Source organism: Apteryx mantelli, chromosome 1, assembly GCF_036417845.1.
Source record: "Apteryx mantelli isolate bAptMan1 chromosome 1, bAptMan1.hap1, whole genome shotgun sequence".
Classification (NCBI taxonomy): domain Eukaryota; kingdom Metazoa; phylum Chordata; class Aves; order Apterygiformes; family Apterygidae; genus Apteryx; species Apteryx mantelli.
Window position 1 is genome coordinate 149955105 of NC_089978.1, and position 12345 is coordinate 149967449.

The following is a 12345-nucleotide window of genomic DNA, read 5'->3' on the forward strand; positions in this document are numbered from 1 at the left end:
GGACCCAAATGTTATTGGATGCTATAGATCAAAATGAATATGCTTGAACTGCAAAGCAGAAGCCAAAGTGGCCAACAGAGAACAGCTGGAGCTATGGAAGCCTCATGTGACTCATACACCTAATTAAACAGTCAGTCTCATTTTATTACTGGCTGGTGCTCACACACATTCCTCACTTTGGCCCCATTTAGGGAAAGTGATTGTAATCCAGCCTGAGATGCAGGAGACATAAATGTATGCATTAAGAACCTGCATCAGTTAAGTAGTGTTTTAATTTCCTAGCCAAGCAACAACAGTGAAGGATCTCTAAGCCACAGCCATTACTTGAGACTTCAGCAACTGGGAATTCAAGAGCAGATCTAGGCAGCTGAACTTGTTATGAAATAGCAGACATGCTGTTTCAGTTAAGAGGACACACACGGCACCAGCTATATCTCTCAAGATATGTTCAACAGCCAATTTCACCTGCCTTGTGTTGCAGGAGCTCTGCCAGCTTCCTCCTCTTAGTCTGGTTCCAGCATTTACCATTTAACCTCATGAAAGACAGTGTGTTACAAAGCTGAGCATCATCATACCAAATGACATAGCTTCTTAAAATACACCATGACTCCGTCTGCCAAGTTATTCCCTGTTGATACACCAGTTACATCTGACTTGAGGGAAGCGTATGGATAATCGATCAACTGTCATAACCCAATGCTGACATCCCACAAAAAGTCATGCTGGTGCCATGACACCTTATGTCTGACTGTTATCAAAATATGCCAGCTGAAAGGGTCAAAACAGTCATCAAAGCTAGTTTTGTATATGGCCTGGAAAAACTCATTGCCAGTCATTAAGCCAACACAGTTTCTTCACCTTTCCCACACCTACACTCATGCTGAACAAGATCAAAGGAAGAAAGAAAGTGTTAATGATGACAGGAAAGCATCACCATAGTTTTGAGTTAAAATTACTTATCCCAGAAAAGGTGTTTGAGGATTCATATTTTCACAGTACTCTGCAAATGTAGAGGTTTATGATTGATAGATTATGATAAAAATACTTACAATGTTCCTCATATGTTTCAGCATTATTGTCAGTTGGGTACCCTCATAGGATATGACTAATTGCACTCCAGGCTTATGATCAATTGATTGAGGACCTAAAATAGGCCAAACAGGTTGATTTTTTAGTGAACAGATCAGTGGAAATACATATCTAAAATACTACTATACACATGAACTAATACATAAACAGATGATCACCTGCTTAGATCAGGGATGAAATTAGAAAACATTGATAACGAGTATGATACAAACATTAAAGAAGTGGTTTGACATGCAATGCTCATTTTTTGCTTGTTTATTCATTGATAGTGAGGATTTAGGTTTTCTAATTGACGCCAATCACAATTTCAGTGAGAAATTTATGCTTAAGTAATAAATAATTGGTTTTTTTTTTTTTTTTTGCAACCATTGATGTCACTAAACACTGTTGTTGCAATGCTTCTGTCTAGCTAAAAATGCTGGATTTTTTTTGTAGTTCCCAACAGAAAGAAAAAAATTACATAAAGGTTTGCAGACAGGTTCCAAAACAATCGTAGATTTACAATAACAATATCTATATCTAACAGATATAAATTCTCCCTTCCTCATTCTGTATTTGTCTCTGTTCCAGGCTTGTTTTCATGCAGCCAATTGCTTTCACAGGTTTTCTACTAAAATACATTTACAGAGTCTGCCTCTGTTCCCACTGAAGTCAGTGACAAAACATTCTTGAGTTTCCAAGCAAGAAGGACCAAGCTCATAATATGGAAGAAACGACTAAGCATATCCTTCTTTCAGTGGCAGGCACTGAGTCAGAGGTCTTCACTGCCAAAAAGGTGTGTCCTTGAAGTGGAGTAGGTAATGTGACTTACCTGCCTCATGGAGACATTAGAAAAAGTATACAGATGGTTTTGACCATGATATACCAGGTAACAGGCAGCACAATAACCTCCTCTCCATATCTACCTGACCTTCTTATTTTGCAGTGTTAACCCTGAGCAGGGCAGGCAAGAGCCATTTTGCACCATTGGGTCTGGGGCCCACAATTCTCCCCACACTGTGGGGAAGACAGGACAACCATTGCCTGGATAAACTAGCCCAGTTCTACTTCGCAAACAGAGCTTCATTAATTTAGACGGAAGCCATATTACACCCAATAATATATATTTACATTATTGTGGAGAATAAGAATTTAATCCTGCTAACCTTATGACAAAATAGTGAGCTTGCATGAACTCAGTGCTGCTTTACTTACCTCGCTATAAAAAAGTAGCTGACCTTAAGACTTCAGACAGAAAAATGCTGCTCCCCTGCACGGGCCTTGGAATCTGCCACCCTGACACACTGACCTTAAACCCACCGTGGGACGAGACAATGACATGAGACAAAACAATATACTAGTAACTAATTCTTTAAATAGAAATGTATCTTTTTAAAAGAGGAAGGAATAAAGGAGGATGATGAGAATTAAAGAACTACCATCACACACTGGGATTAGGCACTCGCAATAGGAGTTTTTGGGGGGAGTATCAGGACTGTTTATCCTAAATAGCATCATCAGCGCGGACAGGATTTTCACATCTTCCTTTCAGTCTTAGCAGACATTTGTGCACTCATTTTTGCGCTCTCTCTCTCTCTCTTTTCCACATGTGCACCAGAGCTGTTACAGCCAGGGTTGTAAGAAAAAGACATCAAACTCCCTCTCCTCAGCTTTTCCTCTGTTATTCAGCAGAGGAGGTAGCAGAGGGGAAGTCATAAAGAATAAGCCACGTTGGCTATATTTTTCCAAAGAAACCAAAAGCATAAACTCTAGAGTGAACAGAGGCTAAAGTAACTGCTAAGCAGATAGAATTACAGTGGTGTAATGTACTATGGACACCCAGAGAGCGGGTGCAATTGCCATTTATCATAAGGAAAGGTATTCAGATGAATGAAGAATAACCCAGTGTGTATATATAATTGCCATAATATAAATTTTCCATGCAGTCTGGATGCAAACACTTCTGAGCATTTGATGTTTGAACTGGAATTTTAGAGTATGAATCCATCTCAAATTTCTTTCGAGACTAAAAAAATTCATTTTTAATCACATCCTAATTAGAGAAGGGCCTGAAACAGACTCCTGAAGAACTGAAATCTTATGATGAAATCACTAAGCAACGCTTAGTGCTAAGGTCTTGGAAGACCTAGGTGCAGTTCTTCATTTGTCATTGTCCTTTATGAACTTTGACAAATCACTTAGCTAGACAATACCTTTTTTCATTGCTTGTCATATGCAAATAGGGATAGGGGATGACAGGAGATGAAAACTCCATGAACCAGAAAATGTTAGATTTTTTTTGAGGGTAAAAAAAGCAAACAAAATGTTTTTTTTTCCCCCCATCCAAAGCCATAATTTTACCATTTTTTAAAAAATACGTGGGACTTTTCCTTTAAGTTGCAATAGGAAAGGTATCTAGAGCATGAAACAGTGTAATACAAAGGAGTCGTGCTTGAACATAAGGGCACAATTCTCTTGAGGGGCTTTGTTAATATTGTGAATTGCAGTGGGGCATCCCGAGCAGTTTAGAAAGAGCTGCAGATCTCAGAGACTAAATTACATCATTTGTATTCAGTTGAGCATTATGCCTTTTCTTTCCTACCACTACTACCACTGTTTTTTCTGCTTTATTTAAGTTTTATAGTGTGAATGTTTATATCCAGTGGAGGATCTTTTCTATGGGACTTGGCATTTTCATTTTCAAGAAACAAATGCAAATAAGCTTTTAATCAAGTTGAAAATAATGAAAAGCATGGGAGGGGAAAATGCACTTCTAATTGAGTATTCAAAGTGAAGTCTGAAAAAGACATTATAAGCATAGCTATTACTAAAATATTTACTTTTGCTATGCAATAAGTTGAGCACTAACCAACAAAATAAAAAAATCAAATGTAGGAAAAGGAAAAAGGAACCAAATGCAAGGAGTCTGATATACATGGGAGAAACTTCTATCACTTATGTTTCATAATAAAAGACAGTTACTGTCATCTATACTCAGCTGTTAGATCGTATTTTAGGTTTTCCTGCATTCAGTGCTAAACCATAGTCCCTTTGAAGTCTAGGTGAGTTTAGCTTCAAATGATAATAAAATACACACACAATAATTATTTCCAGTCTATCCAGCTTGGGCAGATGGACTTGAGCTCAGACCCTGCATTTTTAGGAACTGTCATGCTCTACTGGCCCTCCATTGTAGGCAAGGGCCAAATTCTGGTCTGTCATAGACACAGGTTAAAGTCTCATTGACTTCAGATGAAGCAAGACTTCCCTGCCAGGGGTTGATTCTTCACACACTGGTGTCAATGGAAAAGCTGTCCAACATCAAACGAGGGCTCTGAAGTTTGACTGCCCATAGCTGAAACAACGTTCACAGCATTTTTCACTATGATTTGTATCTGTGCATCCCTCAAGTCCAGAGTGAAGATGAAAGTCAACTGCCAATACACATCACAGACGAATGCAAACGTTGTGACAGTTTACAATCTCTTTCATCAAGGAACATGTACACTGGACAACTGTGGATCCATTTCTTTCTTTTTGGATGACAAAATTAAGGAAATTAGTTTTCAAATTAATTTCTACTTAAGGTGGTATGATCTCCAGAGGCGTCAAATGTATGGTTCCTTTTTATCTAGATGGTCTTCTATAGCACAGTCAGGAACTACCAGCCATTTATTCTGTATTTTGTGCAATGTTTTCATTTTAAAACAAGCTCCACATTATGCTTTGCTCAATGCATGAGAAATATAAACTGTGTGATAGCTGCTGTACAGAAAATTGACCAGCAGGTACAGCAGGGAAACTATATTCTACTGATACACTGCATTTCACATGTGGACTGCAAAGCAATGTGCAAACGCTAATTAAAAAAGCATCACAGCACTATCATGAGGGCAGTAAGTATTACTCTTTCCTACACCCTTAGATTTGTCTCACAACTTTTTTCTTGGTGATGACCTGTTTTGACACCTGGCATCAAAACAGTACTGGAACCTGTTTTGTTTCCCAGGAACAGTGTAAGCCGACAGGCTGCTTGCTTTTGCTACAGCTTGGAAGGGAATTATGAGCCTCCCATGTATTCAAGTTCAGACACGCAGCTGTAGATACATTAATGCATAACGCCCTCTCATCGCTTTAGTCCTGTAAGCCAACATGAAGTACTGATGGCCAGCAAAACACTAAATGCAACTGAAGTAGAAATGAAACTTGTGGCCAAAGCTTTACATTGAGAATGAGCAACTGCAGTAGACAGAAACACCACGTAACATGAGAAAAATAGCCTACTCTTCCTAGGGACTGTGCAAGAGGACTGGGATTCTGCATGGAGAGCTGTACTGCACATTTTTCTTTTCAGGAAGCTTGGATTTTGCTTTAGAAAGACACAGTCAGCTCCTCTACTGCACTAAATGGACAGAAGCCCACTAAAATGAACTGAGCAGTAGTCAAACATGCCAGAACTTGACCTATGTTGTGCACTGTTATAACAAACAGCAAAGACTTCCTGACTGCATAACTTTGACAGAACAGTCTGAAATATTAACGCTTTCAGAGGATATAACATTGAGAGCAGAAAAATAAACTACATAGATTGATATCAAAATGATTTTGATGTATTTTTTTTCTTGCTTGTTTTTAAGGGCCTTTATAAAATGCTGTCTGTGAAATCATTCCTGATGTATCCTGCTCTTCCTCCCTTGTAGTGAGCTTGGTATAATGAAATGCTGACAATATTCAGTATAATCCAGAATCCACCCCACTGGGAATACTGAATCAGTATTCATGTCAAAGTGAATTTAGCACTGATTTTTAATCTCTTCATTGCTAGGAGCAGAGTACAAATTCATAAATTTTAATTTTAATTTCACTTTAGTAAGAGTAATTACCTACAACATTTGTAAATTAAAACAGTGTAAGAGAAAGATGCTGTCTTGATCAAAATTCATAACCTGCTTGTACCGGGCATTGGCTTTATTTTATATTGATCCTAACCAAGAGACAGATGATTCAATTGCGTAAAGGCTGTGGGAGAAATTACCATGCTCATGGAAAGGTACAGCCCATATTAAAGTCATATTAAACCTGAGTTATTCTTTAAACCAGACAAAAATGAAAGCCCCTATAAGCTCATAAAGCAATGAAATCTGTGGGTGAAGGGTGTATTTGCTTCACAGTAATTGCCTCTCCCTTGCCTACTCAATGAACTTATTTTCTGCCCCAGCTCCTGACTGTGGCATTTCTAAAGAGCTTACTTTCAAATCAAGAGCATTTCAGGGCACGCTCAGCAAAAAAGACCCTCCAGAGCCAATGCTCTGTGCTCTTCCCAGCCACTCATCCCTTGCTACCTCGTGGCCAGGCATGATCATCCACCTCCTGCCTTAGCGTGACTCATATCTTCTCCTTCTCACCAGCTGGATCTTAGTGTGGTGGAGGATGTCATGTGATGTACAGATATATGAGCTGCCTCACATACAGGCAGAGGAGGATATGGGATACAGGAGTCTAACTCCAACAAGGTGCTACGCATAGACTGACTTTTAAAAAAAAAAAATCAAGAGGGTAATTAGCACATGCATGGGTGGTCTTCTAGCTAGCTCATTTACAGCTAAGCTCACATATTTCCACGGTTCACTGCAGTTCACTGTGGACCAGGTATGCTCCCCACCTCACTGCCCAGAAGTGGTGTCATACCAAAAGCAACTCAGGCACCATTCTTGTTCTCTATTTTTACAGAGTCTAAACTAATTGGACTCTTGTATGCTACAGGTATTCTGTTAATAAATACTACTAATAATGAATTTTGTAGGCCAAAAGGAGATTTTTTTTTCTGTCAGGCAAAGGTTTTGTGCTGAGTCTAGAAACAATGTGTCCAAACTTCAAAAGGGAGAGTTCCTGAGCAGAAAAAACCTCTTTGTAACCATACTGCCTGAGGCCAGAGACATATTAATCTCCCCTGACCAGTCTGTGACCTTCATTTAACAGGACCAGTAACTTCACAGTGAACGAGCAGGTTGGGTTATGTGTCATGTAACTTTCATTAAACACTCAGTAAATACATTATTAATTATTAATTATTAATTATTATTATTAAATACATTTATTTCTTTATTTTCTTCTCTGACTGTGACACCATTGACTACAAAATGCAGGGCTCACCCTTCCATTTATATTGGCTAGGAACAGCACTCCAGGAGTTACAAAACCATAATTTAATTCGTAACTTTATTACAGGCTTGATTCATGCTTTTGTGTGAGATATTTACACCCTGATTCTCCGTAATTCTTACGCACCTAAATCCTACTGAAATGTCGAAATCCCTCTCAGGATCTGGGGCTTAAGTTTCCTTATGCCTCAGCTCACTCTCACATGCCTACATCTTTGGTTAAGAGCCTATAGAGACAGGTGGGACTACAAGTTGCATTTGAACTCTGGTTCTGGATTTTTTGTGACAAAATTTAGCTTTGTATCTTCCTAACACCTAGGCCATCTTTGCAGTATCCGCTCATTCCTTTGTATAGGTTAGAGCAACCATTAGCAACTTCCGATTGCCATAATGAATGTAATAGGATAATGGCATACACTAATCAAATAAACTCCACACAGGGGGAATATGCTGAGATACTTGCACTCTGTTCTGAAAGTGGTAACTGGTGATCTTGGAAACTTCTTATCACTTGCCACACACAACAATCGGCTGAATTGTTTCAGTGCAGAGTGCAGCTGCGGGCTTCTTTATGAGATTTTGTTTTGCCTAAAAACTGACTGCTGAAGATGATCTTCAGTGCAGTGGAGGACAATAAAATATTCATGGTTTACATCATATGGCTTATGCTTTGTTGCTTAATGCTGTAATGCCAGAGATTAGATTAAATTAGGTGCTGGATAGAAGAGGGAAATGAGTTAAGTATCTACATAGGTGAAGTGAATAACGCAGAATCTGATTTAGTGAGAAGTGGATTACAACTATCATTAATAATGTATGCCTGGGCATTAACATAGTGGTCTGTTATTTACCTGCTCCATTCATTGTGAAAATGACTTCTTTAGAAGTCATCCCTAATTTTCTTTGCTAGTCCAAATACACATTGTGCTTTGTCATGACTCAAATCCTTTCCTCTACATTCTTCCTTTAAGATTTTGTTTTGTAAAACAAGAAAGCTGCCACAGTTTGTGCAAATAAACATTTACTTTGCATGTAGGTATGTTTATTCAAAAAGAAATGAAGCAAGGGTGAGGAGAATATGCCAAAGTGAAATAAACCTGCAGGTCACATTACTAAAACATTTTCACAGATTTTGAGAAGCTAGGAATTATTTCTTGGATATCTATATGGCCACAAAAAAAGTCACACTAAACACTTCAGACTTACCTTTGCATTACTATATTTAATATTATTAAAGAACTCCTGCTTAGAAAACAAATAAGATTAGTAAACCATATACCTAAGATCACAGATGACAATTCTTCTGCCAACGTATTTTTGGACCAATTCAGGAAGAAGCTGAGTACAAGCTCATTCTGAAAGAAAACAAAAATACTTCAGGGAATATCATATGTTGTGCTCTGTTCCTTAAACTAATTCATTCAGAGCAGATTGCTGGTAGGCTTCTGATGTATATATTAGAATTATCAATAACAGGAAGCCTTTCCCCTCCGATCATGGGCAGGAAGCCCTTACTGCTGCTATGCTGCTTTGGGATAAAATCAAGGCCCTAACCACGTCTGAAGGAAATGACTTCTACCTGGGCACTGGGAGGACAGTGCTGACCCTTATTACTGGCTCCGGGAGGCTCCCCTGCTGCCTACCTGGCTCCTTTCTATCAACATACTTTCAAATAGCAATGTGCCACAGGGGCTATATATTCTCATTCTTACTTGATCTAAGGTGTCTCAGTATATTAGCAGAAGCAACTACTTTTACAGTGAAACAAATGCAGGAGAACACCTTTTCTGTGTAGTCAGCATCAGTTTTGCCCTTGGCACAGGACCAACTCCTGGCATCTGACCTAACCTGTAGCCTCCCTTATGCTTAGAAGTCACACATACCACGCACGGGGGCTCAGTCAACACTCCCACTGAACAGGTCCACACAGATTTAACTCCTACCTGAGAGCAATGGGGAATGAAAGGGATGATCACATTTCCCCATCCTGCTTAAGGAGTCATCCACCTTATGCACTGCACTATAATTTTTATTTTTATGTAGTGACCTGTACTGCTCTAGTGAACATATATAACAGGTAGTTACACCTAGCTTTAAAGAATTAAAGCAATAAACCTGACCCCCAGATGTGAGTATTGTGCAAGGTAATAAAAATGTGAGTTCTGGAATGAACTCTTATGATTCCGAATCAAAGGTGGACCGTAACTGCATTTTATTAGTTTTTTCATAAAGCTGTATTTCAGAATGCCCATTTTTTAACACAGTTGGAATTGCTACATTCATATTGATGTTACTTGGACTAACACAGCAATGAATGGGCTGAAGAAGAGACTTTTCAGATTCTAGCATTAAAATGTCACCATTGTTTTTTTCCAGGCCATGGAATATAATGTGTCTCTTATCAACAAGATGTACTTCGTGTAGCATTTGTCTTGTTTCAGTTTGACAAGATGTGGCACAATTCGTGCAAGAAAAAAAAAAACTTGAAATGGAAGAGGTTAGTGACAAATGCAGCTAGTGCGTGGTTAACATCTGGGTTAGACAGAAGAACAAGATGCATACATTCAGCCTGGAGACAAGATTCAGCAATTTGGATTTATTTTAGGAGTTGCCTTTTATTATTCATTCTACTGTTTGGAATTTTTCCTCCCACACTGATATTTTCTTAAAAAAAAAAAGCTATTTTCCTTCAACTAAATGACAAATGATTAAGCTATTAGCAGTGTATACAGCTGCCCATTCTGAGCATTGTCAATTATTCTCTCATCTCGTGAGGCTACCTTATAGGGGAAACACACACCTGCTTCAGGCTGTGGCAGCTTTAAATAACAGGGTTGTTCTCTGTGGACCTGCATTTGCTCTTTTAGCACAAGTCCCTAGTGTAGGGAATCTCAAGGGTTGAAAGAGTATATTTTTGGCAGCTTGGCCTTTACTTGACAGCATGAAAATAGGCAGAGAAACTTAAGTAGCCCTTCTAGTTCAAAGATCTTGAGAGAAGTAGGCAGGAGGTGGAAGGAAGGATACACTAACTGACTTGAAGGAAATAAAAAATTCTGTACTGAGCAGCTTGGTGTTCTGCTTCCTCTCTGTTCACTCTTTCAATAGTGAACAGAAAGGTTAGGAAATAGGAGGTGGGAATATTATTTCAGGCGATCGTTCCAAATTCTCATTTCTAAAGGAAATAGCACTCTGAAAAAATGACAATTTAAAAACACAAGCGGAATTGGTGAAAAATTTTACATCAGGCATGAACATGACAGGCATATACACTGCTGGTGCCACAGGGCTCATTTCAAAGCAGTCCTTGTCTGCGTCTACTGTACTCAGTCAGATATTGAAGCATGCAGGGAAGCAACAAGGCTAATGATGGCAAATGGAAAGGAAAAAAAAATTCAACAGGTCAGGTTACAGGGACAGATTTTGCAGTTTATCAAGAGCAAAGTGCTTCAAAAGGCAAGGAGGTGATCCCCTACATGTTTGTGGCAGTAGGCACTTTGCACCCTGCTACTCACAAGACAGCAACTGCTCCCTGAGCTGAGTAAGCCTGCCTACTGCAGGACAGCACCAGTGAGATTTCCTTCAGCAAAGCAAATACATTCTTCCGGTCACCCTTGGTCAGCAGACCACCAAAGCACAAACCGAACTTTCAGCTGATTCCTAAATCCTGTTGAAGTCGTCAATGGGACTTCAGTCAGCTGGACTCCAGTCAACAGGGCTGAAGCATATGCTTAGAGTTAAGCATGCATCTATTCATATTGCTAAATAGAAGCAGACACATCAGAGTCTTAAATGTATGCATGATCAAAAGTCTTTGGCAAATTATTTTGGTGGATAGAGTCTGCTTCTAAATAAGCAGTTACTATCACAAACACATGTGCCTGTAGGTGGGAATCTTAGAGACTCTGTGACAGCCTTGGCCAACAGACAGGCACTGAAGATGACCACAAACACCCACCTACCCTTTATCTCTCAGAATTTTTACCTTCAACTCAGCAAATAGAAATTAAATTCCCTAAGACATTATCTGTATTGGGATTTTTAAGAAAGCCTCCTATTAACTGTCTAACTATTCTTACCTACTAAGAAAACAATCTTTAAAATGCAATTTTTGATATTTTTCCAGATCAGTCAAAACACTAAGCTGTTGGGGAGCACCCAGGTATGTATGGGTACATCACTGTTGCTCTGCTTAGAAATCATGATCCTTATTCAGCCATTAAACTCAAAAGGGACGAATTCTATCTTCATCTACACTAGGATACAACTGAATTATGCAATTTCACTGGCCTCAGGGGAGCTGGTACACAACCCTGCACTACTGTAGCACAGCAGAATTTGTCCAGCGCTCTCCATTACAGCCTAACTAGAAAAGCACTCAGCTGTTAGTGAAACACAGACAGGTCTCCAGCCAGATTTAATTTTGTTACAAAGAACAGCTTCTCCTGTACCTTCAGCTAGCTTTTCAACTGTGTTAGAGTACATTTGGAGTCAGAGAACACCCATGCACCAGTTATATTTTAACAGGATGGAGAAGCAGCAGGAAAGAAATAAACCAGAAAACGCTGACCTTGCTGCAGCTGTTATACCTTTGGAAAAGGACGGGGGAAAAAGGAGGACTTTGAACCCTCCCCAGTTTGGCTCTGCTTGACACCTGCCTGCAGGAGTACGTGAGTGGTCAGAGTTGAAGGGACCCACACACCTCAGGTGCACTTTATGTTCACAGTGTTAAATAACTCCATATGGGGACTGCTGGAGCTATTTTCTGATCGCTGTAAATCCAGAGTAGCTCCAGTGAATAAAATACAAATGAAATATGGGAAGCCCGGTATCAAACTTGATTACTTTTATAGTGTAAAACATTAGTCACTCTAGAACAAGGCTGTGGGCCTGGTTTTCATTGTATGTTTGAAAATGAGTGTATGTAATTTACAATCATTTCCATTTACATCCACTTTAAAGTTTTTTTTACACAGCCACAGTGTAAGAGACTTCACCTATAAGTGATCATAAAGCTGTTTATGGCATATATCTATATCTGATATGCTGTCAGTGTTTGCTTACCTGCTTGCATTAGGTTTATATTTGACCTCAAAGTTTTTAGAATGATGATTTGGAT

The 12345-nt window shown here is 39.1% G+C and overlaps 1 protein-coding gene across 1 annotated transcript in view; it reads right to left on the bottom strand.

Moving 5' to 3' along the window:
- PIK3C2G (phosphatidylinositol-4-phosphate 3-kinase catalytic subunit type 2 gamma) overlaps window positions 1-12345 on the bottom strand; it is a 216234-nt gene that overhangs the window by 20395 nt on the left and 183494 nt on the right. Inside the window, exons 29-30 of the mRNA XM_067289854.1 lie at window positions 8509-8584; window positions 1050-1144 (exon numbers count right to left, since the gene is read on the bottom strand). Coding sequence (XP_067145955.1) covers window positions 1050-1144; window positions 8509-8584 — 171 coding nt within the window. The remainder of the gene's footprint in view (window positions 1-1049; window positions 1145-8508; window positions 8585-12345) is intronic.